This window comes from Vipera berus, assembly GCF_964194415.1.
Source record: "Vipera berus genome assembly, chromosome: 6".
NCBI classification, from domain to species: Eukaryota; Metazoa; Chordata; class Lepidosauria; order Squamata; family Viperidae; genus Vipera; species Vipera berus.
In genome coordinates, this window is record NC_138208.1 from 12,304,510 (window position 1) to 12,332,011 (window position 27,502).

Below are 27,502 nucleotides of genomic sequence, written 5' to 3' on the forward strand. Positions count from 1 at the left end.
AGCTGGAGAGTTCCTGGAAAGAACCAAACCAGATGGGACCATATTGTAGAGGTCCAATGGACAAGCACCTTGAAAGTAGCCCAGATACGTATGGAAGAAATATAAGGCCTTCATTTATACACACTTGCAGAGGGATTCTTACCATCTATTTCCTGGTATATATCTTGTCCTCTCACAGGGATGTTCAGCTTTTCTTTATATTGTCCAGATAATCCCAAACTCAACCTTTATTTTAATCTTTCCAGTCAAGCTCTATTGTACATGGAGAAAATTGGCTTTTCTAGACTCCTGTCTGCACCAGAATAAATTATTTTATTCTGGCTTATTTCTTTTTCCTCTATGGATTATACTAATTCTTTCATGCTGCACAATTTCTGAAGTAAAGGTAAGGGGGGAAATGGAATGGTGCTTGTTATTGGGTCTGGCCAAACAATTGCAGCAAAGTATTTATGAGGGAAAGACTGACTTTGTGCCATCTGAATCTGCTCCAAGCACATAAAAACCAGGCAGAGCTTTGACCACACATTTATTTTTTATTTATTTTAATTCCATTTATATCTTGCCCTTCTCCGAAGACTCAGGGTGGCTTACAAGCTTAACATCCCAGCTACCACTTTGATTTTTTTTTAACCACACCGCAGAACCCCTTATTTATTCTTAAACAAGAATTTCCTGCATGTTTCTTTGTTTTCTGGTTCACAGTTGGAAAGCTGAGATTTCTGAAGGATCAAACCACAATACCTAGTATTTGTGACTTTCTCAGGTGTAATGTTAGGTGGGCTTTTTGGTATGTCATTCACAGAGACACGCCATATGTAAGCAATCAGCGTGATTCCTCTTCCTACCGCCGGATATTAGACAGGATGCTGGAGAATGTAATGAGTTGTTGAAATGGTCAATGAGCAGCTTCACCAATGTGAAGTGGATGAAACATGAAACCCTCTTGGTTTCATGGTTGTCAAAATCTTACTGGTTGAACCAGTAAAACAGTGTCTTGTGCAAAAATCTACCCTGAAACCTGAAAAAGAAGTCTAATCCAGATTCTGTCAGACTCCACCTGTACTATTCATTGGCCTAACTTTCATCCTCTTGTCCAAGTAATTCAAGGCCTTGACTTGTGCATCGGTTTCACACATAGGCTGGACTGAGGGCCCTTTGAATGTCTGTCCCACTTTTTGCTCTCCTTTTGCATGTGCTGTGGATCTGAAGAGGACATTGGGAATAACCGCCTATCAATTTTAGCCTCTCAGCAGGGCAGCTACAAATAAAGCACTCGTAAAAGTTGATTTAAAAATCACACATTTTCTCAATGGCTAACTTTCCCTTCCATTGATCAATTCTAAAGGTGGCCTTTTGGGGAAAAAAAAGTTAGTAGACAGAAAATGGAACAAAAGACCTATGGACAGTCTCAAACCGTATTTGCCTGGTTTTAAAATTATTGTACTTACATTGGGTAACTTTATTTATAAAAAAAGAAGGATCTCCTCACATTTTGCCGGACAAATTCCAGTTATGAACTTTTAATGTTATTTAAAATGTGTTAAATGAAAATAATGGAAGAAAAAGGAAAAAAACACACAAAGAAAGGCACAAAGAAAAAAACATCGCCTGATTGATAAACCAAGTGTGACGTCATCTATGTGGCTTCTCACCCAGAACCTGCCCCAAAAGTATTTCAAAATTACTCAGTCAGCCCATTGCTCCATCATTGACCTGCTATTCATTTGGTTGATAAGCTGTGCTAACAGGTTCTGCTAGATGCCTTCACAGTCTATAATATTTAACTGCTTCACATTTAAATAGAGCCTATTGTTGTTACGAATCTTGAACATGCTCACCTCACTGAAGAGACTTTATTTGAGAAATGACCTGAGGACGCTTGTGGAATTCAACTTCCATTTACACCTCTCCACTCTCTCCCTGAAAATATCTAAAAAAAATGTAGGATGTAGTAACATCCGCAGAATATTCAGCACTTTCCGTTGTGTCAGATATTTTTTAGTGTTACTGTCAGAATCCATTTATACCATATTCATAAATGTATGTTTAAAACGTTGTTCCTGGATCCTGCCATCTCCCGAGGAGGAAGGAACAAATGGGTATTGAGCCTATATTAGGCATTTCAAAGGAAAAGAGAAGCCTTTTGAACTGGGGGAACAAAAGGGAGGGCTAGGGTAGGTGTTGTTGTTAGCTGCGAAGTCGTGTCCGACCCATCGCGACCCTATGGACAACATTCCTCCAGGCCTTCCTGTCCTCTACCATCCTAGGGTAGGTAGCATCTGGCTTTTGTCAAGGAAGAGAACAATAAACATAAAACATCCTAAGTTCCTTTTTCCCACGAGAGGGATGATACGAGGTAAATGATGGGGGGCTGACCAAATGGGGTTAAGAGGGGGTTGAACCGGGAACTCTTTATAAGGTTTTAGTTTGTAGAACAATATTAAGTCCTGTCTTGTATTCCTACAACCAAGCATGTCATAGTAAAGATTCCTTTTGGACTAGATTTGGCTCCAAGAGTTTTGTCTTCCTAAGACGTGGTTTGGGGTGGGTCCTGACAGTTACCCTCTAATGTGCACAATTCTTCCACACAGGACTAAATCTAAGGTAGAATAGAAATTGAATACAGTCTAAAGACGGTTCCTATTATTTAAAAGATGAGTATCTCTAAACCCCACTGATGCCAAAGGAAGAGATTGTGTGGTTACCTTTCACTGTAAACAAATAATAAGTAATATTGTTTAACTGTGGCTGAATATATGGCTTCTCCCCAAAAGCCAGTGAGTTCCAGAACGTCAGGAGCAGTGGTATTCAAAATTGCCTTCAAAATCTGAAAATTGGTGGGCATGGCATTGTGTTGGAAGTGATGCCCACTATCTCTGAGATGTCGACACCTTCTACACAAATTCCCCTTTTTCACAGGGATTTTTCAGTTGGATGGCCTGGAGCTCCTGTTAACGTCCACTTTATGAAGGTCAGCTGAGGCTGTTGCTACCATCTGCCTTCTCCACCTGAGCAGAGCCTGGCGTACATCTTTGGTGAAAGCAATGAAGCCCCCACTCATTTCTTGGAGAAGAATGAGAAGGACTCATCATGGATAAACCAGGCCAGATATGCTTTACAGCTCCTCACTGAGAGACAACCATCATTACACAACCTCATGATTTTATTCATGTTACTTTTATTTTGCTTATTTAATCTGAAGGCTACCCACTGAGCATATGGGTTTCTCCTGTTGCATTTGGACCCAGCAAACACTGAGACGACACCAGAGGGGGTCAGGGGTGAGCATGAAATGCACATGGACTGGTGGAGTTTTGATTGCACTGTCAGAGTTGCCATCTTGACTTTTATGACCCTCTCCGCAGGCATCCCCCCCAGAGTTATATCAAGAAAGCATGCAACAATCCAAACTTTCTATGGTTTGTTCTATTTAGGAACAAAGAACAGGAAACTGGTTTCTCAGCACCATAGTACAACCCGATCTCACAAGGTCTACCTGTCCAAAGGAAACAGGTAGAAAAATTTAAATGACAAAATTCATGTCATTTGTATTACGATGCCCATGACATCATCATGGCTTGGACAAAAATCAATCAATCAGAATAGAGCTGGAAGGGACCTTGGAGGTCTTCTAGCCCAGCCCCCTGCTTTACCAAGAGACCCTACATCAGAGGCCCCCAACCTTTTAGACACCAGGGACCAATTCTGTGGAAAAAGATTTTTCCATGGACTGGAGGGGGCGTGGTTTCATGTACTGCCTGCATCCTGCAGATGGGGCTTCACTTGTTTCCGTGGCCCGGTTTCTAGTATTCTGTGGCCCAGTGCCGGTCCATGGACTGGAGGTTGGGGACCCCTGCCCTATATCCTTGCAGACAAGTGGTTGTCCAGTCTCTTCTTAAAAACCTTGAGTGATGAAGCACCCACAACGTCTGAAGGCAAACTGTTTCACTGGTTAATTGTCCTCACTGTTAGGAATGCCCACGTCCAAGTAAAATAGTTTCTTTAATAGACCAGAAGTTTATGGTTTAACTTTTGCTGTTCCCCCACCCCACCCCTTTTAGGCAATCTTCTTTCCCAGGTGCAAAAGCTTCAAAGCCACACTAACATACTGTAGCTTCTAACGATTCTGAAGGGTTGCATTGCACAATTCTAATGAAGAAGTTGCATCCCATCCACAAATGGCCCTAACCGACTTCTCCTGTTTACAAGCCACTCAATAAATGGCCTTGATCTCCCAAGTCACCATCCTAAGGATAACCATGAAGGACAATCCAAAAAGATGGCAACCACAATCACACAATCAAAGCCCCCTCCCTCTTTACGGGGATGCATGTTGTAGAAGCCACTAGACTGGCTTTTTTGATCCCATCTGCAGAGGTCTCAACTCAATTCCCACCTTATCTCAAAAGTATTCAAAAAAGTATCCATTCCAGTAGGCTGTATCCTGGGATAATCTGTGGATTGCAAGCTTCTCGGATGTTTGGGTCCAACAGACATGCTGCTCCACACCAACCTGGATCAGTACAGTTTTGGATCCGGATAGTGTTTTGTCTGCATTGTCAGCATCTGATAATTTGGGAGGAGATGCACAACCACACTGGTCAAATGCTGCAGCTCATTTTGGCTTCCATTCATTTCTTCAAAATAGCTGGAGGGGCTGACTTCTGTTGCCCATCCCCGATGTTCTGGAAGCATTTTCTGCAGCAGAAATCAGTGGGATAGTTCTGTTCATGCAACATCAAGTTGTACCTGTTGAATCCTTCCTGGGGTTCTTGGATAATTGCAAAGCCGTCCTGCAGGATAATCCAACCTTGATAATTATAGCTGCACCAGACAATAAATATTTGATCATAAAATCTGAAGGGGGACTGTTGTCTACTTCTGAAAAGATTGGACACATTAAGCTGTACTGAATAGAATTTGTGTCAGGGTGATGGGGGCAATTAGAAGCCCTTCTATTCTTAAGTTCCCTGTCTTTTTCCACAGCTCAATTTCCCCCTCCTTATTACTGGATAGAGCAGTGTCTCTCAAACCTGGCAACTTGCTGGCTGGGGAATTCTGGGAATTGAAGTCCACACATCTTGAAGTTGCCAAGTTTGAGAAACAATGGCATAGAAAGTCTGGACTTGCACATGTCTAACCTTGTTCAGCCAAGGAGCATGGCCTGTATCTATACTCTTGCTTTAAGCCTAAATGTTTTGTGACATTTTTCCTTAAGGCAATTTAATTCACTTTTCCTCCTCTAACAAAAATGATCTCATTTGCTTTTCCTTCCACTAAGGAACTGAGATTACTCAGTGCATTCCAATTTGGGGCCTGAATACCTGTATTTTGTACTCTTGTACCTGAATACCTGTATTTTGTATTTTGTACTCTTGTGTTTTGTATTTCCTATCACCCTGGGCAGAAGCAGAAAACAGCACACTTCAAACTAGGAATTTACCTTTTGCAGCTCTTCCTTAGTTAAATATTGAGCGTTTGGATAGGTTTATATCCAGCCCTAGACTCAACCTTAGCAAGACTGAGCGACTTTGGACCCCTATAGACAAGGTTCTTCCATGTCTAACTCTGGGTGCGGTGGCACTGCCCCAGACAGACCTGGTCCATAATCTGGGGTCCTCCTAGAGCCAGAAGTGGGGGATTGTGGCCCCTTTATGACTTGTGAACTTGAACTCCCAGAATTCCTGAGCCAGCCATTCCCCCCCCCCCCAATCTCAACTCCCCTTTGAAGAGCAGGGTTCAGTTGTGGCTAGGAGAGCTTTTGCACCCATTCCTAAACCAGGAGGACCTGCTCGCCATCACCCATGGCCTTGTAACCTCTCGCTTAGATTTCTATAACATCTTCTACATGGGGCTGCCCTTGAAGAGCATTCAGAAACTTCAACTGGTGCTGAATGCGGCTGCGCAGATAGTAAATGGTGCCAGATACATGGCACGTATAACACCACTAAGCCACACTGGTTGCTGGTGTGTTTCCGGGTACAATTCAAGGTGCTAGTTGCCACCTTTCATGGCTCGGCGTTGTGTTACCTGAGAGACCATATTTTTCCAAGAGTCTCTGCCAGTCCAGTTTGATTTATTACATCCAACATCCTAAGCCCCTGAGCTTAGGCTGGTTTATTTTAACGCCAGATCCGTCGTTGACAAGGCTCCCCTCATTCAGGATTTGATCGAGGAGGAATGTGCGGATCTGGCATGCATCACGGAGACTTGGTTGGGCTCGGAGGGAGGGGCTCCTCTGACCGAGTTATGCCCTCCAGGTTTCCATGTGCTACACCAGCCATGGGCTCAGGGTAGGGGTGAAAGGGTGGCGGTGGTTGTTCGGGAGACTTTAGGCCCACGGGAGACCACCATTGTCCAGATGGCCGGGAGTGAGTCCCTCCTCCTGAGATGTGGCCCTCAGGCTCAGTTGGCGCCCAGCTGTGTGGCAACAGCCCTGCCCGAGCTGCTCGACACCTTCTCAAGGTTGGCGGTGGAGTTCCCCAGGCTTATAGTTCTGGGGGACTTCAATTTGCCTTCACTGGGAGGGTCGTCTGAGTTAGCTCGGGAGTTCATGGCTTCCATGACGGCCATGGGCCTGATCCAAGTGATTCAGGGCCCGACTCATGTGTGGGGGGGGTCACACTCTCAACCTGGTGTTCCTTTCTGGACAGTGGTTGGATGATCTGGGAGGGGGTTCACCAACCATTGTTCCCCTGTCATGGTCCGATCACTATCTCCTGCGGCTGGTCTTCCATTATGCCACTTAACTGTCTTGCTTAGCAATGGGAATTTTTGGCCTCCATTGTGATTGTTAAGTTGAAGACTACCTGTATTTTAGATTAAAATGCTTTGGGATGAAATCCCATATTGTTAGTTATGGGTCACTATACATTCCAAATCAAGAAAACAGGGCTTCATTGACTACACTACGTTTTAAGTCAGGGGTCTTCAAACTTGGCCCTTTTATGACTTGTGGACTTCATCTCCCAGAATTCCTCAGCCAGCATGCCTAGGAGTTGAATTCTGGGAGTTGAAGTCCACAAGTCATAAAAGGGCCAAGTTTGAAGACCCCTGCTTTAAGTAAATCATGAGTATTTTTTTTAAATATAAACCTAACCTCTTGAGAAAGCTACAGGTCTTTTAAGATCAGAGCAAACACTCCACTTTAATTTCTGGCCACTTTGGAGAGCTAGTTCAGTACATTTATTTCAGTTAATTCTGTTGCAAGTTGCCAGGAATGGGAAAGTCAGGATAATTGTAGGCCCACCACACCTGGACTTCAACAATCAGATGACCATTAGAGGACAGCAAAGAGGCATAAAAAATCCCTACTATTTTTGCTGATCGACTCAAATTCTAGTCCAGTAGCTGTAAGTAAATGTAAAGTAATTGAAAAATGAACCAGCGCTAAACTTTATTTGTGCTTCACATTTACGTAGCTGCCTATTTAACAAATGTTAAATAAAAAACTATTTAAAACATTCTACACCCCCCCCCAAAAAAAATCAGCATTCCTTTAAAAAGACTAAAAGAGAGCTTTTTTGACATTACAAATATTGTAAATATCTCCAAAATTCTCCATTTCCCTGAGATCACCAACCATATTTGGGACAGGCACATTTTGGGCATAATGTGTAGAATATGATGAGATCTGGAGGATTGGCTAGAGAAGAATGGTCGAGTACAGTATTTTCTAACCTTTGCCACTTTAAGGTAAGTAGACTTCAATTCCCAGAATTTTCCAGCCAGCATAGAATTCTGGGAGTTGAAGTCCACCCACTTTAAAGTGGCTGAGGTTAAGAAGCATTGGTTTAGGACAGGGGTAGGCAACCTCGGCTCTTTTATGACTCATGGACTTCAACTCCCAGAATTCCTGAGTCAGCTGACTCAGGAATTCTGGGAGTTGAAGTCCATGAGTCATAAAAGAGCCATGGTTGCCTACCCCTGGTTTAGGAGACAGGACACTATGGCTGATCAGAAATCTGATATTAAAAATGAAAAATGTACTGAAGATTTTGTTATTGAACTATTGACTACTCAATCACCACGCTGCTTTCCAAATACTTAAATATAAAACTGGAAAACCAATAAAATTTGTCATAAAAAAAGAAAGAAATGTCTCAGCTACAGAGTCCACCAATATAGTAGGATTTGACCAGTTGTAAATATGATTATAGATGGCACAATTTGGGTAATTTTTGTGTCCTATTTTCCTCCAAAGGGGTCAATAAAATGGATATATAGGTACTGTCTCTTTAATTTCACAGAAATCCCAAGAGATCATTTGACCCATAGTTCCTGGCCACATGGACAAGTGGCTGTGCTTGTCCATCTCTGCACCTCTAAAGGTAATCAAACGCAGTCTTTTCACCCCAAAGCTTGAAATATAATTGGAAATGCTGAACAAAGAAATGTCTTTCCTAACTGGCTAAGTTGACAACTTCAGGACAGCTATCAACATGCCTTGGAAATGCACATGCTTCAAACAATTACTCGTTCTGGCTTTTGAGAATGTGTTCCTGAGGTCACTTTTGAGCATTAACTAATGTCATGTCTGTGTTATTGAATTGAAATCTCTACAATGGAACGTCAAAAGAGCTGGGGTGGCGCAATGGTTAGAATGTGGTACTGCAGGCTAATTCTGCTGACTGCTGACTTGTCAGCAATTCAGCAGTTCGATTCTCACTGGCTCAAGGTTGACTCAGCCTTCCATCCTTCCAAGGTTGATAAAATGAGGACCCAGATTATTGGGGGCAATATGCTGACTCTGTAAACTGCTTAGACAGGGCTGTGAAGCAGTATATTAGTCTAAGTCAGCGGCTCCCAACCTTTTCTATAACCCACACCCCTAGAACGCTTCTGATATATTCTCGCACTCCTTATAAAAGTTTGAAATAACTGCAACAAATTATGCATATATAATTTTGAAAACCCAAGTTTTTGCACCCCCGAAATATTGTCTCACACCCCCACTTGGGAACCCCTAGTCTAAGTGCTACTGCTGTGTCAGGCCTTTCACATTCTATTACTCCAGCAATGTCTCTCCCGTGTGGTAGGAACCACCATGCCAAAGCTTCATTTTAGGAAGACTCTTTCAACAGCTTCTAGGTTTTTAAAGATACATAACTATTTACTGTAAAGGGCTGATCTGTCCTCTGTCCTTCCTATGTAATGAGCAAGACCCCAGGAACATCGGGCTAAGAGTTTCCCTTCTCACATGTAGGAAAAACATTCACCAGACTTAAGTGGGACTGTGCTGAAATCCTCCATTGTTGGGAGTTGCACCACCAGTTCATCGCTATGAATGAGTGGCTGGGGACTGACTGAAAGACAGTCTTAATGTTTCTGGAAGTCTCTTAATGGCTTGCTAAATGGACAATCCCCCTTCAGGGACAGGAGCATAAGAGACCCAGCCAGTTCAGGCATTTTTAATCGACTGACGTAAAGATGGTGAAAATTTCTTGCATTCTCGACTTCTCCAAGCTGGCGCTTTTCAGAGATGTTCAACTTCTGTTCCTTGGCAAGCCTGGATGGAATCAGAGAATTAAGAGTCAAAGACTTCTGGAGGATATCAATTCTGGGGGAAGTGAGCAAAACTAATATGTATTTTTATATGCCTTTTAAAAATTTAATTTAATTTACAAATTACAAGAAAAAAAATCACAAAACAGCTAAATATGTTAAAAAGAAGAAAACATTAGGAATAATGTTTAGGAATAACGAAACATTAGGAATAACGAAACTAAGTTATTAATGAAAGGAAAAATGAGGTGGGAGAGATATTTTGATTTAAATACCAGAATAATCTGATCAGGTTTGGGGTCTACGTTCCTACCTTAGGCAGCAAATATGACAGTTTTAATAATTCAAGGGCTCTGCTTAATGGTGGGCTGCTTAATTACTAGTGGGAGCCAGTGTTAATTCTTGTCAGTAGGAGAGGCAGCTCTGTTCATGTTAACAGATCTCTTACTGGCTTTTAATAAAACCACAATCAATTTTCCTTGACATCTGAAGAGCAGTACTTTTCCAAACTCAATCTCACTTAGATATTCTTTATATATGTATATGTAATATTAATCCAAAAAGAAATAAAGAACAAAACAATTTGATTAATATACCCTAAAATATCTTATATCACCAAGAAAATTCTGATGCATTCTTTGGGGCAGCCAATAAATTGGGGCAGCCAATAAATTGGGAATAAAAATTTTGATCAATTTCAACCTCAAATCCAAAGAAACAAGCTTAACATTTTTAAAAAACTTGCATTAATTGACGTTCCATTATTGGTTATTCCATAAATCTAGCCAAGAAATGAAATTGAAGTCCAAAGCAGACTCTCTAAAAATAACACCTCCTTAGGTTTCTCTGAGGCAGTTAAAGCAGATGGTCCATCCATACTGACTTATCAAAGCATGCTTGAATTGATTAGATTGCTGCTGTCAAAAAATTCTGTCTGAAGGTGTTAGAAATTGCTTAAAATAATCATGACAAAGTAATTGATTTAAAGTTACCATTTTACACTTCACTATATTTTCCAATAGAGTACATAAGTACATTTTTAGGAGAAATATTTCTATCCCACTGAAAATCTCCACCAATGATTAAGAGACAATGATTAAACAAAAGACATTGTTTAAAAATGATTTAAGATAAAATAAGATAACCGTTATTGTCATTTTTTTTACTGTGGGCACAACAGCACACATCAAAAATGAAATTTAGTTGCCTGCTCTCAAAGTGTAACATACATGACACACACCTAACCATACTATATACACATATGTATAGACCCACACCCCTATACATAACAAATAAATAAGTACCACAGATTTAAAGAATGAAGAGTTCTAACCATTCTGATATACTGAGGTGAATAATAATAATGACTAAATCTACCAAAAATATCTATGGGTGGTCCAAGGTACCTCCCCATACACAAGCGAGCTGCAATCTCCCTGTAGAAGATGCTCCCATATTGGACATATAAACTGTGAAAGTGCCCTTATAGGAAAATGTTCACAGCAAGCCGAATTGTCCCCGAGTGGTAATGAGGGTAGAACCAGCCAGCAACCAATGTCCAAAAAAAAAACCACAAGGCACGGTATCATACGAGTCCCATCCATTAGGGAGATACATCTGATAGGTTTACAAAAAAGTGCCTTCTCAGTGGTGGCCCCTTCTTTATGGAACATCATTCCCCCAAGAGATTGGCCTCCACATTGTTATTTTTCTGAATGACCCTACAAATGTGGTTTGAAAGCGAGCCTGGGGACCACAAATGGAAACTGAACCCATCAAGTGGTTGATTTGATGGTATTGTTGCTGCCATCTGGGGGGGGGGGGGACCATATTTATCTACTTGCATTTGCATGCTTTCGAACTGCTAGGTGGGCAGGAGCTGAGGCAAGCGACAGGAGCTCACCCCATCGTGCGGCACTCAGATCTCAAACCAGGCAATCAGCTTTCCAGCTGACAAGCTCAGCTCTTTAACTGCTGAGCCATTGCACCCCCTTCCTTAGGAGTACCAGGAATTAATTTGCTTCTTGAGAAAAGTGAAATAAAACCTCACAATATTAGGTCCCCAACATGGGTCTTGAATCAGTCCAGCCGATCCGAATCCGACCGATTGCGACTAAGAGCCCACATTAGGTCTTATCTCGCAGCAATAAGGGCGGCGAGGTCTAATTACTTCTCCACCCTTATCACGTCCGCAGATAACCGCCCGGCCGCCCTGTTTAGGGTGACCCGCTCCCTCCTTAATCAGGAGGTGAGGGAGGAACCCTTGCAGGGTCATGCCGAGGAGTTTGGTCAACATCTGTCGGATAAAATCGCTCGGATTCGGACCGGTCTGGACTCCAGCTGGGCGGAGTCTGACGATCAGGACACGGGCGGTCTTGTCAATGTTATCTGGGAGGAGTTTGATTCTGTGACCCCTGAGGAAGTGGACAGGATTATGGGGAGATTGAGCTCCACCACATGTTTATTGGACCCGTGCCCTTCCTGGCTGGTGTATGCAGCTCGGGAGGGGACATGAGGCTGGTTCCAGGCGGTTATATCTGCCTCTTTGAGTGAGGGTAGTTTCCCCGCCGTCTTGAAGGAGGCGGTGGTGAGACCTCTCCTCAAGAAGCCTGCCTTGGACCCAGCTGTGTTAAATAACTTTCGTTCGGTCTCCAACCTTCGCTTTCTTGCGAAGGTTGTTGAGAGTGTGGTGGCGCATCAGCTCCCTCTGGTCCTGGATGAAGCGGATTATCTAGACCCGTGCCAATCGGGTTTCAGGCCCGGGTACAGCACGGAGACGGCATTGGTCGCTCTGGTGAATGATCTCTGGAGGGCCCGGGACAGGGGATATTCCTCTGTCCTAGTCCTATTAGACCTCTCAGCGGCTTTCGATACCATCGACCATGGTATCCTGCTGCGGCGTCTCAGGGGATTGGGAGTGGGAGGCACAGTTCTTCAGTGGTTCTCCTCCTATCTCCTTGGACGTTCGCAGTCGGTGTTGGCAGAGGGGCAGAGGTCGACCCCGAGGTCTCTCGTTTGTGGAGTTCCTCAGGGGTCGGTCCTCTCGCCTCTCCTGTTCAACATCTATATGAAACCGCTGGGTGAGATCATTCGTGGTTTTGGAGTTGGGTATCATCAGTATGTTGATGATACCCAGCTTTTCATTTCGACCCCAAACCACCCCAGTGATGCCCTCGACGTGATGTCCCGTTGCCTGGAGGCGGTTCGGGTCTGGATGGGGAGGAACAGACTTCAACTCAACCCCGACAAGACTGAGTGGCTGTGCATACCGGCATCCCGGGATATTCAGAATATTCCACCTCTTTCCATGGGGGGTGAGTTTTTACCCCCCGTAGATAGGGCTCGCAACTTGGGAGTCCTCTTAGATTTGCGGCTTACTTTGGAAGATCATATAGTGGCTGTGACTAGGGGGGCTTTCGCCCAGGTTCGCCTGGTGCGCCAGTTGCGGCCCTATCTAGACCGGGATGCCCTGTGTACGGTCACTCATGCGCTCGTGACCTCTTGTCTGGACTACTGCAACGCTCTCTACATGGGGCTTCCCTTGAAGACCACTCGGAGGCTCCAGCTGGTACAGAATGCAGCCGCGAGAGTTGTCTTGGGAGTTTCCTGGTACTCCCATGTTACACCTTTGCTACGCGAGCTGTACTGGTTACCAGTTGTCTTCTGGGTGAGGTTCAAGGTTTTGGTAATGGTTTTCAAGGCCCTACATGGCATGGGTCCGGAGTACCTCGGGGATCACCTGCTGCCGGCGTCAACTTCCCTCCGCCCTGTGCGTTCCCACAGAGAGGGCCTCCTCAGGGTACCACCGGTCAGAGAATGTCGGCTGGTGGCCCCCAGGGGGAGGGCCTTCTCTGTGGGCGCTCCGGCTTTATGGAATCAGCTGCCGGTTGAGCTCCGGATGGCACCTGACCTCCGCTCCTTCCGACGCAGTCTGAAGACCCATTTATTTGAACAAGCTGGCCTGGCCTGATGGGGGATGTTAGGGTTTTAATGGGGTTTTTTATACTGTTATTGTTTTTATCTGGGCGATTATTTAATTCCTTTTAATTTTTGTATTTTCTATTTGTATGTGCCCTGTTCACCGCCCTGAGTCCTTCAGGAGAAGGGCAGTATACAAATATAATAAATGAAAATGAAATGAAGGCATCTTGCAATTCTGTGGTTTTCTTGCCGGTTCCAAAATCATAAACTTCAGTTGTTTGATTGCACATCCTACAACTTATTAGATTTATTTATTTAACACTTTTAGTCTCTCTCTCTCTCTCTCTCTCACACACACACACACACACACACACACACACACACAGAATTTCACTCTCTACTGTCTCTGGGCAGTTTGTAGCTAAAAACATAAAAAAAACTAAAATACATCAGTAGAATGGGAGCCAGATAATAAAAATAAAAATAGAATAAGGCTACTTCAGCTGACTGCTGGCTGACTGCAGTTTGGCAGTTCGATTCTCACCGGTTCAAGATTGACTCGGCCTTCCATCCTTCCAAGGTCGGTAAAATGAGGACCCAGATTGTTGGGGACAACAGGCTGACACTGTAAACCGCTTAGAGAGGGCTGCAAAGCACTGCGAAGTGGTATATGAGTCTAAGTGCTATTGCTAAATTAAAAATTAAAAGGTGGGCAGAATGTCTTCAAGGTACTAACCACCTCCAGCGTTGCATCACTCTGCAAGCCCCATGCAAATTTGGCAGAGCCAAGTCTTTATATCCTTCTGAAAGAGAAGGTTGGGGGCCCATCTCACCTCTGGAGGGAAAATATTTCAGAGGATGGGGGCAACAGCAGAGAAGGTTGCCTTCCGGGGCCTCACCAACTAAAATTCTTTGATTGGGCCTGTATTGGGTCTTCCCTACCTGATTGGATGGGACAGGTTGATGCAATTGGGGGTAAGACAGTTCCTCTGATCATGAAGTTCTCCAGTTGGTAAGAGGATCTGTTATGCCAGGGGTCTTCAAACTTGACCCTTTTACGACTTGTGGACTTCAACTCCCTGGCTGAGGAATTCTGGGAGTTGATGTCCACAAGTCGTAAAAGGGTCAAGTTTGAAGACCCCTGTGTTATGCAATCCCAGATTTTGAAGGTACATGAAATTGCTGTTCTGCAACCCCAAGACAGCCTGCTTCCAGCTGTGCATCTGTGGAGGATGCTTGAGCCAAAGATGGCCCATGAGAGAGATGTCTTATTTATCACTTATGATACGGATTTACAGAACCGTCCCCACGCAAATCTTGCAACATCGTGATGCAAGCCTACCGCGCAAACACGGGTTTTGCATGATGCAATTTCACCGCCGTAATCAAAGCAAGGCGTTCGCTTTGCTCGGGCAATGGCTTCAGTTTTTAAGTGCAATACCTACAAAGCATTATTTTATCCACCAAAGTCTCTTTATCTTCCGCTAAACCAGGGGTGTCAAACTCAATTTCATTGAGGGCCGCATCAGCATTGTGGTTGCCCTCAGGGGGCCGGGTGGGTATGGCCTGGGTGGGCGTGGCTAAAGTGCGTGTGGCCTACTGGGTGGGCATGGCCAGGTCTACATCGTTCACATCAAGGGTGCCTATAGGGGCCTGGGCAGGAATGGGACAGATCTGAGGGTCTCTGGCAGAAGGAGGGTCTCTAGGTCAGGGCCAAGGCAGTGGGGGCCGTTCCCTCACTGTTTCCAGGATGGCTTCGCGGGCCGCATGAAACCACTTCGCGGGCCGGATCTGGCCCCCGGGCCTTGTGTTTGACATGTCTGCGCTAAACCTTTGGATGATTATCAGTACTTCGCTTTTTAGGCTTTGGGGCCGGAATCAACTCTGCAATGCAACCAGTTCGGGGCACTTCTGCTTGTCCCTGGAAGACATAAATGGGACCGTAATAATCAGGGCTTTTTTTGTCACAGAACGCTCAGAACGGAGTTCCGGCACCTTTTTTTTTTTTTGATGGAACCTTGTAGGCTAGGCAAGGCGGGTTGTATGACATGTGTGAGTTCCGGCACCTTTTTGTTTTACAAAAAAAGCAGTGGTAATAATAATTTAGGAACAGCAATGACGTTCAAAGAGGGTTGCGCAACTTTTCATGGGAGCTTCCCGATACTCCCGTGTAACACCTCTTCTCCGTCAGCTGCATTGGCTTCCGGTTGCCCTCCGGGTGAGATTCAAGGTGCTGGTAATGACCTATAAAGCCCTAAATGGCTTGGGTCCGGACTATCTAAGGGAACACCTGCTGCCGGCATCATCTTCCCATCGTCCTGTGCGCCCCCACAGGGAGGGCCTTCTCAGGGTACCGCCGGTTAATGAATGCCGGCGGGTTATTCCCAGGGGAAGGGCTTTCTCTGTGGGTGCGCCTGCCCTATGGAACCAACTACCCACAGAACTTAGGACTGCCCCCCGACCTTCGCTCATTTCGCCGGGACCTGAAAACTTGGCTCTTCGATCTGTGGTCCAGACTGTGGGGTTGTTAATTTAACTGGGTTTTAGATTTACTCTTGGGGCTTGAATTTAATTTAATTTTTATTTTTAATTTATTTTAATTCCGCCCTTCTCCGAAGACTCAGGGCGGCTTACAAGCTTAGCAGTAGCCTTCATTCTATGTATATGCCTGCTTATTAGGGCTTTCACACACACCCCAAGCGGCATTATTACAAAGTCAGCTTATTGCCCCCAACAATCTGGGTCCTCATTTTACCTACCTCGGAAGGATGGAAGGCTGAGTCAACCTTGAGCCTGGTGGGATACGAACCTGCACTAATTGCAGGCAGCTGGTGTTACTTAAGGAGGCATTAGCCCACTGCTCCACCAAGGCTCTTGCTTGTTTTAATTGTTTTTAATTTTTTGTATTCATGGTTTTAACTGCCCTGTAAACCGCCCTGAGTCCTACGGGAATAGGGCGGTATACAAATCCAATAAAATAAAATAAAATAAAATAAATAAATAAATAAATATCCCCTTCCTTACCTCTCCCGACATCAGCGGGGCGGCTAAGTGCTGGTTCCAGGGAGCCGGCGGCCTGGGCACGGCGGTGAATCACGCCTGCCGGCTGCAGGAAAAGAAGCCAGACGCCGTTCTTCCCGTCTGGCATTCCCGCGGCTTCTCCGCCTCGGCTGCGATGGCAGCACCAGCAGCAGCAGCAAAGAAGAGCTTGGCGGTCCGGGAGCGGGTGACGTCAGGGGTCCCGCCCGGGCTCGGCCACGCCCTCCCCTCTTCGCCGTCCCCCATTGGCTGCGACGCGCCGAGCTAGCGGGGTGGCAGGAGGCGTTCTAAAAGGCTAAGCTGCAGATCGGCGGCTGCTGCTGCTGCTGCAGCTGCGGAGGCGGAAGAGGCACTGGCCGGCGGAGAAGCCTCCCCGGGAGGCGGAGGAGGAGGAGGAGGAGAGCGGGGAGGGGGGGCAGTGGCGACGGGCATTTTGCAGCGGCCATGCCCCCTCAGTAGCTCTCTTGCTTCGTCCCCCACGCTGGGGCAGGGGAGGGGCAATCCGGCCCGAGCGCTTGAGATGCCCGGCGCTGGGCGGGCGCTGCTGGCATGGCCTCCTCCTTCGCGGCTCCCGGGCAGCAGGACGTCGACAGCGGGGAGCTGGACCGCTCCCTTCAGCAGATGCTGCGGGCCATAGTGGAAGAGAGGACCCGCGTTAGCCTCCGCCACGAGATCAGTGGGCTGGGTGAGTGGAGAGGCGTCAGGGGGCCGGTTGGGTATGCCGAGGGAAAGCGGTAGCAGCCGGTGGGAGGAGGGGAGGGGGCGAAGGCAACCCGGAGACGTCCCTGGTAGAGAAAATCGCAGCCTTGCTGGGCCGGGAGAAAGGCTCCGGGGCGCCGCCACCCCTTTCTCTCCGCTGACTCTCCTTCTCAATAAATTCTCGGAGCAGCCCTCTGCACCTGCTCAGGGGCTCGGTTCTTTGCCGGCCCCCAGCCTGCGAAGTGCTGGAGAGGAGCCCGCCTTGCCCAGGACTGTCCCTTTGTAGCAGGGGTCTTCAAACTTGGCCCTTTTATGACTTGTGGACTTCAACTCCCAGAATTCCTCAGCCAGCTTTGCTGGCTGAGGAATTCTGGGAGTTGAAGTCCACAAGTCATAAAAGGGCCAAGTTTGAAGACCCCTGCTTTGTAGCTTTTCTGCTTCAGGCCGAAAGGGTTCCTTAAAAAAACAAAAACTTGGACAAAATTCTGCCTCTGCATTACTGTTAAAGGAACAGGCCTCCGCTTGGTCTGAAATAGTATAGGGTTTTCCTGCTTGAACAGGGGGTTGGACTAGAAGACCTCCAAGGTCCCTTTCCTGCTCTATTCTGATTGAGTGAGGGAGGGATGATTCTCACGTGCAAGCTGTCCAGTTGTATCTGGCTGTAGTCTCCAAAGTGCCCATCGTTGTGGCCAGGGATTTTTTTTCTCATAGAACGAACGCTCAGAACGGAGTTCCGGCACCTTTTTTGGATGGAACCTTGTAGGGTAGGCAAGGCAGGTTCTATGACGTGTGTGAGTTCCGGCACCTTTTTCTTTTACAAAAAAAAAGCACTGGTTGTGGCCATGCAAAATGAAACACCGGCCACTAGTTGCTGAATTAGGGTGACCCAGCTACAACTAGAAGCTCCGGTCTGTTAAAGTGTTTAAGAAAAAGGAAGAGATCCTTTCATGGGTTATTGGTATAATCTGTAAACAAACCTTGAAATATTCTTGCACAACAGACTCTTAAATGTGGGAGATACAGTTGTTCCCCCGTATAGTTGCATGGATATAGCAGGCCTAGTAATCCCCCTATATGGGAATTGTCTCTGCTTCCTGCTAGATCATTTTAGTAAGACAAATCTGTATTTGACTGACTCGTTCTTTTGAGGAAAACAAAGTTTGTCTCATCTGCCAGGGCTTAATTTTTTGAAGAGGTGAGCAGGAGGGGGGGGGGCTGTTGTGAATTGCACTTTAGCTTTATTTCAGGGGGCAGCCTGATTTGCCTCAGATAGGGGGTATCAAAGGTGAGTGTCAGTTACTTTGCTGGCCTGGAAAAAATAAAAGGAAAGGTGAGATGAGGAAACTTATTTTAATGTTCTCTGGGCTGGGAACTACTGCTGGATCTTGCTGCAACTGAAGCCTCTGGGAGGTTTTATTTATTTAGAAGGGGAAAAAAACCCTCTTCCCTATTTCATTGATACCAGCTGAAATCAACACTCTGTTTTCTTCCTGCCTTGTTTCTAACACAGGCCATAATATAACATGTTTCTTGTGACCAGAGCAGGCAAAAAAACAGGATGTGGAATTGCCCTCACTTATGTCCTCATCAACGCTTTGCCATCTGTGAGGGAATCTGATAAAGCAGCGTTGACGTTATTTCTCTGAGGGTAAATGGACAAAGCTGGATCTTTATGCAGGGAGAATAAAGCTTGATCTATGTTGCTCCAGTTTCTAGAATGCAGTATAAACAATTAAATCCCCTCCTAGACAGTAAAAAGGCCTTTGTTCCCCAAGTTGGAGTCTGTTGTTGTTTTCATGTTGGATTAACACCTGTTGTACATTCTGGGATTTGTGACTTTCAAGAATCTTAACATAAACCCATCTCCAACATCCTCTAAAGAAGTTGGTTAAAGCATCTTAACAGATGTCTTCTTTACAGCTTAGTTCTGCAAACAAATTGCATGGCAGCAATATTTATTGGATTGGTATTTAATAAGTGTCTTAACGTTTATTCCCATTCTGGGAAATCCTGAGATTTCCCATGGTTTATTGGGAGATTTTTTGCAGCAAAAGATAGGAACTGATGAAAGAGCTTTTCTGTTAGATGGATTGCCAGGTCCCCACCCCTAAATTGCTCCAGCTACTTGGCCATTTTATGACTTGTGGACTTCAACTCCCAGAATTCCTTAGCCAAGAACGCTGGCTGAAGAATTCTGGGAGTTGAAGTCCACAAGTCATAAAAGGGCCAAGTTTGAAGACCTCTGTACTAGGAGGTCATTAGAAAGCAATAAATACATTATTATATTTATTATCCTGTCTTTATTATTTTTATAATTAACTTGAGGCCGTGAACATACCTAATACTCCTTCCTCCTATTTTCCCCTGTGAGGTGGGTTGAGCTGAGAAGAAAGAGTGAGTGTGACTGGTTCGAAGTCACCCACCCATCTTTCATGCCTAAGGTGGGACTATAGATCTCACCTCTTGGTTTCATCACTAGACCAAACTGGTTCTGGGTGGTCTCAATTGCCCCATATTAAGAGTATGTGCTGATTTCCCAGAATCCTTTGTACAATGCAGAGGCTTTTGTAGTGTGGGCAAATTGTAGAAACAGTTCAACAATTGGTATAGATTAGAAGATATTCCCTGAAGACTGAATAAATGCCACTTTCTAGAGCTGTGTTCCTCAACCTTGGCAACGTTAAGATGTGTGGACTTCAACTTCAGAATTCCCCACACATCTTGAACGTTGCCAAGGTTGAGAAATACTGGTATAGAGGGGGAGGGGGGGGGGGAAACACAGTCATAGCTGTTTTCTTCCAAAACTTTTGTCTTAATTCGATGAGGAGCTGCCCATTACGAATGTCCAGGGCTTGCTATTGTCTGTCTGTCAGGCTCAGCTGAGACAGACTAGAGATCCTCTGTGGCCCAACTCTACAGCCTTTGAGGTCATGCTCAGGTCTTCTCATTTGACTGCTGTATGTTGCTGCTGCTTTGCTTAATGGCCATTCTCTTTCTTCCTGGACAGATCTCAGGGCAGTCTCCTTGCTCACAGTCTTGGCTGTGCCCTAGAAGTTGCGTGATCATCCCATGATTCACTCTCCCTTTGTTTCCTTTCTACCCTCTCTTAAAGTAGTATCCTCCCTGCTCTGAATCAGTGACTTCATGGCATTTGTCAAGATCTCCTAAGTGCATTATGGGAACAGCCGTTTGTGTTTTATGCACAGCGATTAACAAGATTCCCTATTTCTAACTCTTGCTCTTTTAGAAACCTGGAGAGAAATCTCTAGCCCAGTTCATTATGTTAGGACTACATTGCAAAGTCAGCTGCCAGTAGATTTATATGCAATACAGTTCTCTGTCAAAATAATTCAGGCTATATCTTTATTTCTCTAGTTTTCCAGTACAAGAATATTGGAATCTGCATTAAAAACTGTGCACTTTTCTTCAATTCACTCTCTTGAACTCACAAGTTGAAAAACAGCTTAATTCGATGGCATTCAATTTATCAGAGCCGTCTTAATATTTCAAATGTGATGGTTATAATAGAATTATTGTGGGTTGGCCAGCCTTAAAAAAATAAATTATAAATAAAATACAATGCCTTTAGGTAAGAAAAAAGTGGTTTTTGTTCTAGCAAGGACAGTGTGATGAAAAGAAGGCACAGCCATTTTTTGCTGATTCTTGGAACAATCTTTTCGCTTAGTATTTGTGAAGTTAGTATATAGGCAAAATACAAGGGAGAGTTTTGTTTTACAGTTCAGAAATAGTCTTGGAATGTTTTAAATTAATGTTTAAAGATGTGTGTGGACTTCAGCTCTCAGAGTTGAAGTCCACACATCTTAATGTTAAGAAGATTGAGAAACGTGAAACTATTAACCAAAACTGCAAGTGATTTTGTAGATTATAAATTAAAAGAATTAAATCAGTCACTATTGAACTGTAAAGAACTAGTACTGCTGATAGGTTTGCTAATTTGATAGTTTTGATTGGTGATAAATATTACGGTATATACATTTGACTCATTGCATATGATTATCTAGCAAATATGGAAAATAATAGGACATTCTTTAATGAGTAAAAGAAAATCAGTAAAGTTTACTGTTCATATTTTAGTGATGCCTGTGTTTTGGTTGTCTTATAGAAGAAGAATTATTTTATTGTATTAAATTTATATACCGCCCTATTCCCGTAGGACTCAGGGCGGTTTACAGGGAGGGTTAAAAACAGATACAAAAATTAAAATCAAATTAAAAGTAATTAAATCAAGTCCCAAAATTAAAACTAAAACCCAATAAAATTAAAACCCCTCAGCTTGGGCCAGACAGCTCGAAGAGCCAAGTTTTCAGGTCCCGGAGAAATGAGCGAAGGTCGGGGGCAGTCCTAAGTTCCATGGGGAGTTGGTTCCATAGGGCCGGTGCGCCCACAGAGAACGCTCTTCCCCTGGGAATAACCCGCCGGCATTCCTTAACCGGCGGTATCCTGAGAAGGCCCTCCCTGTGGGAGCGCACAGGACGAAGGGAGCTTGATGCTGGCAGCAGGTGTTCCCTCAGATAACCCGGACCAAGCCATTTAGGGCTTTATAGGTCATCACCAGCACCTTGAATCTCACCCGGAGGGCAACCGGAAGCCAATGCAGCTCGCGGAGTAGAGCTGTTACATGGGAGTATCGGGAAACCCCTATCACAACTCGCGCGGCCGCATTCTGCACCAGTTGAAGCCTCCGAGTGGTCCTCAAGGGCAGCCCCATGTAGAGAGCGTTGCAGTAGTCTAAACGGGAGGTCACGAGCGCATGAGTGACTGTGCGTAGGGCATCTCGGTCCAGATAGGGTCGCAACTGGCGCACCAGGTGAACCTGGGCAAAAGCCCCCCTGGTCACGGCTCCTATGTGATCTTCAAAATTGAGCCGTGAATCCAGGAGGACACCCAAGTTGCGAGCCCTATCAATGGGGGTAACACCTCACCCCCATCGTTAAAGATGGTTGACCCGAGATGCCGACAAGTTGCACAATATTCCTTCCAGAAGGAAGGATATGAAGACTCTAAAGCAGCATTTAGATATATAGATGATCTTTATTGTCATTTTTTTACGGTGGGCATAATGACACACATTAAAAATGAAATTTAGTTGCTCGCTCTCAAAGTGTACACATACATAACACATTTAAACATCCTACATACAACATATGTATAGACCTACATCCTTACATATACGTAACATATAAATATTAATTACTGTCCATCTTGAATGCATAATGGAAAGAGAGAGCTTGAGAGTTCACAAGATTAATACTGTATGGAACAAAACTGTGACTGAATCTGGATGTTCTGCTTCGGATACCACGGAGCTTCCTCCCAGAAGGTAACAAGGAAAACAGGTCATGAAGAGGATGTGTAGTGTCCCAGACAATCTTAAATGACCCTGATCAAGCAACACTTGTGTGCCGTGTCCTGGATGGGAGGGAGGGAACTGCCAATGATCTTTTCTGCTGTCCTCACCACTCTCTGCACCGCCTTCCTGTCTGAAGCAGTGATGCTTCCAAACCAGACTGTGATGCTGTATGACAGGATGCTCTCGATCGTCCCTCTGTAGAAAGTGGTCAGGACAGGGGAAGGAAGATGTGCTTTTCTCATGCGACGCAGAAAATGGAGGCGCTGCTGTGCCCGCTTCACCAGTGTCTCACTGTTGAGCGACCAAGCCAGCCTACTTGTTAACTACACACCCAGGAGTTTGATGCTGGTAACCATGTCCACAGGTGAATCATTAATGCACAGAGAAGTGTGGCTTTCTCAATTTTGTCATCTTTAAGATATGTGGACTCCAAGCATTCTCTTGAAGAATTCTGGAAGTTGAAATCCACGCATCTTAAAGTTGCCAAGTTTGAGGAGCACTGCTCTACAGCAATTTAGCAACTGCAGGGCAGTGGAAAAATTAAGGAGAAGGTTGATAGCAGTTTCTGCCCATGGATAAGTGACCTGCTGGCAGGGCCCATGGTGCCTGAGCGTTGCAATGGCAAAGCAGGAGTTTTTAAGCCTGAACTATGCTGCAGTTAAGCCATAAGAATATTGGCTCAGTTGTCCCTTGGTGACAATGACATGAAATCACTGCCCGAAATCAGTCTAGTGGGTTTCCTGATTGGTTTTATTGGCAAAACGCTAAGTCTGTCTTTATTTGATTCTATCCCATCTTCATTTTTGGACAACTTTATGTTGTGTGCCAATTGCACCTGTTCCTGTATCATGAAGTTCTTATGGTTAATCATGCCCTGGTCATTGCCTGAATGGACTACTGGAATGCGCTTTACATGGGGCTGCCCTTGAAGAGCATCCGGAAGCTTCAGCTGGGAGTTGAAATCCACGAGTCATAAAAGAGCCAAGGTTGCCTACCTCTTGGCCTATACAATTGCTTGCAAAAAATGTAGGCACCCCAGCCAAGTTGCATTTTTCATGGAATCCCTGACTGAACAGAAATTGACTGGACTTTCTTTGCTTTTCTTGAAGATGTTTCGCTTCTCATCCAAGAAGCTTCTTCAGTTCTACAAGGAGTTGTAGCACTTGTACTTTGCTCTCTTAGCTTTGCTTATTCCTTATTCTTTTTTTAAAAAAACACACCAAGTAGCTAAAAGTCTCTGAGTGTTTTATAATAACACTTATTGCAATGACAGTCAGTTGCAGCTAGAGCAGAGGTTACCAACCTTTTGGGCACCAGGGACCGGTTCCGTGGAGAGAGGTTTTTCTGTGGACCGGAGAGTGTAAGGTTTTGTGTGCTGCCTGCATCCTGCAGATGGAGCTTTGCTTGTTTGTGTGGACTGGTTGCTGGCATGCTGTGGACCAGTACTGGTCCACAGCCCAGGGGTTGGGGACCTCTGAGCTAGAGGATTTTGGCTTGGAAACGAGCTAATTGATCGGCTTCAATTCTAATAGGAGCAGTTCAACACATTTCTGTACTATGTCCTTTCTGCTGTACAAATTTTGCACTGTACATCCCCTTTCGCCTCTCCTAAGCACATCAGAAACAGGCGAGAGGAAGCCATAATGGGGAGGAAAATAAGCCTGACTTTTAAACTATGGTTTGTTCAGCTCCTGGTAAGGAGAAATCCAGCAGAACGGGTTTAAGCTATGTCTGTTCATGAACAGTATTGTCACATTTCTGTCTGGCTGTGGCGTGTGCGCACAATCAGAGATCAGTTGCTTACAAGGTAAAGGAAGCAGAAATGTCAATCTGCCCTCAAAAACGATATTGGAATTGGGAAACCATGCTGAATATCTCCCCTCCCCCCCTTCTTTCTGTTGCTCTGGTGTGTGCCATATAAAAGAAGATCTGGATTCTAGCCACTCTTTTCTTAAAAAAAACTATGTCTTCTGGGTCACACCTTGCATAATCATCTCGTATTAATTCAAGGCTATGCAGCATGGCTTTGCACAACTCTCTTAGATGCTATTTCAGGGCTTCTGTTTTGCTCATCTCAGATCTAAGCAGTAGAAAACCTGATTAGTCCATGGATATCAGGCCGCTACGCCAGACAAGGAATGCTTTGTTGAAGTCAGAAGAGATATCCGAAAGAAGGCAATGGCCAAAATACAGTTTTCCCAAGGAAATCCCATCGACGTATCCAAAAAGCCAGCTCAGAAGATGTTTTATCTTTTCCATATCTAATTTAAGTTTGAGCTATTTTTTTGTCGCGGATCTCTTGCGCAGTGCTAACTACCATTAAGGAGCTGTAGGAGTATATTCATTGACAGAGCTCAGGCCTAGAGAATGTGAGAAGAACATTTTTTCTGACGGTGCTCCAAAACCTGCTTTCATTTCTTTCAGATTAGGAGAAGAATTTCCTAGTCGGGGGGAAAGACAGATCAAAAGCATCTGACCTTGCTATGACTTAATTTCCATCTGAGCATTGTCTGCAACATTTCCGTGAGGAAGTGGAAATTTTCAAAGCCTTGCAAGAGTCAGGATCACCTGAGCGTGTGTTTAGGTCTGGTTCTTCTATTTCCCCCCTCCCCATAAAATTGTCCCAGTTTGATCCCAATACAAGCATGCAAGAAATTAAAACTAAAATTAAACAACCATAATCCTCAAGAAGTTTTCAGAGGGGAGGGCAGCCTGGTTTGAAGTGTTGTGTGAAATGGTGGTAGTGAGGCATCTCTTAGGCTCTCACTGTAAGTTTGACTCTCACCCCCATGGTTTCTGGGAATCCTGTAGGTCAGCAGTTCCCACCCTTTCCAACGTTGGGGACCATCGGGAGAGGAGAGAAGACAGGGTTCTGCACGAGTGGCGGATGAGCACATGTGCGCAGCTCCATTTGCGCGAGCGGCGAGCACGAGGGTTGGGGACCCCTGCTGTAGAGTTGCTGGTACAGCAGGGGTCTTCAAACATGGCCACTTTTAAGACTTGTGGACTCCAACTCCCAGAATTCCCCAGCCAGCATGGCTGGCTGGGGAATTCTGGGAGTTGAAGTCCACAAGTCTTAAAGTGGCCAAGTTTGAGGACCCCTGTGCTGCAGCATCATTAGGCAGTAGAAGGGCAACAGAAGCTCCCCAGAGACTTAGCAATTCTATCAGCTTATTCAGTTAATCAGTGAAGACGTCGGAGGGATAAACGGTTTGGAAATGGTGGGATGAATAGTTGGTCTGCAAGAGTAAGGTGATGGATACTTCCCTGTGCTCTAAAGTCTGATGATCAGGAAAAATCCTGTGGGTCTCCTCACCATCGGTTAGCCTGGATGGGGCTTGTAGGAACTAGTTCCAAATATCTGGAGGAGATCAGCCTGCCTAGCCTACTAAATATACTGCCACCTCCAGCCGCCCGCTCCATTGCAGTCATTGGAACGACAGAAATGTTTTTTTTTTCAACAAAGACCTGAGACGGGAAGGCCTGGAAAAAGTGGGGAAATTGGGGAAAAAACGGCTTTGGGGGAAAAAAAACCTGGGGAAAAATCCCCTGTATTTTTTCCCAATTTTTCCAGTTTTTTTTCCCCAGGCCTTCCCTGCTCTAGCTGAGTTTTATGCCAAACTTGTTTCTATTTTTTTTAATGTTATTTTATGCGATTACTTTCAATTTGCCTAGGTGGGTTCTCTAAAGCAGTGGTCCCCAGCCCCCCCCCCCCCGGCTGACCTGGAAAGTGTAACATGTGGGAGTTGTGTTTCATTCCTGTGAGGGTTGGCAAAACCTTCAAAAGAAGCGGTCTATAAAGAGCATTCATATAAATAAAGCCTCTCTTCTTTGGAGCATTAAAGAAGTTGAGTCATTTGCAAAATCTACATGGCTGCTTTGAAAGGCATTCCATGTTGCCTATGTGTTAAATATGCCAGTGAAGCAAAGCATTGAGAACACACACACACACACACACACACACACACACACACACACACTGAAAGTTAATGGCTCCTTCCACACTTCGAAGAAAGATGCTTTATCAGCACCGCCAAACCGTATAAAGCAGCTTCTTTGAGATCTTTCCATAGTCCTAATTTTGCATAGGAGGAGATGGGGAAAAAAAGAATCAAATATCAAAACTTTCTATAATTATATATGTCTATAATGTATCCAGTCAAAGTATCCAGTACGTGTACCTTCTTCATCAACACCCCCCAGGGAAGGGTTTTTGACAGTGTGCTGCTTATTCAGCTTTTAATGATTCTACAACTGAATAAAAAGTGGATGATTAATACTATTTCTTTGTTATGTCTGTTAATTTCCATGCCAGACTTGTTTGGAATCTTGCAGGCAGAAAAGCCGCTTCCTGCATTGGCTCAGTGGTTGTGTGCACTTTCAAACTCCACGGAGGGGGTTTGCCTCCCACGTGAAAGGGGAGGAGGGATCAAACATCTGCACCTCTTGACTGCAGAGGAATACCTGGGGTGGGGGGGGAACTAAGGAGAAGATTGCTTGACAGTCTTTATTTTCAGAGACGGGCTGTCCGTTTTTTTTATTATTATTATTATCATTGTGAAAGAAACGAGCAATCGTGGTTTGTCCTGTTGCATGGAACAAAATTTTGCACGACAGTCCCCCGGTCAGTATTAAACTATTAAATATTAACATTAAATATTTAACTGTTAAGTGTTAAATATTTACAGTATTAAAACATGTCAGATCTTTTACCGGACTTTAACTGGACAACATGATTTTTGGGGAGAGATGCCACTGTTGAATTTGGCTGCAGAGTAAGGTGCTGCCTCTCGCTCGCTCTCTTTCCATCTCTCCTTCCCTTCCCTCTCTCCCTTTCCCTCTCTCTCTCTCCCTCCCTCCCTCTCCTTCTCTCATCCATACTTTAAATTAAACCTGCTGAAAATTAATGACAACTGTGATCTAGCACATCTGGAATATGCTACCTGAGGGAAGCCTAGTTTAAATGCC

At 44.8% G+C, this 27,502-nt stretch overlaps 1 protein-coding gene across 6 annotated transcripts in view; it reads left to right on the top strand.

Annotated features, from left to right (window-relative positions):
* Window positions 1-16,869: 16,869 nt before the first annotated feature.
* Window positions 16,870-27,502, top strand: part of KIAA0930 — a 62,226-nt gene continuing 51,593 nt past the window's right edge. For 2 of the 6 annotated variants that reach the window (XM_081331008.1, XM_081331005.1), the window contains exon 1: window positions 16,870-17,149. In XM_081331008.1, coding sequence (XP_081187134.1) covers window positions 17,014-17,149 — 136 coding nt within the window. In that variant the 5' untranslated portion in view covers window positions 16,870-17,013. The remainder of the gene's footprint in view (window positions 17,150-27,502) is intronic. The other 4 variants (XM_081331004.1, XM_081331009.1, XM_081331007.1 and 1 more) reach the window with 2 other exon arrangements.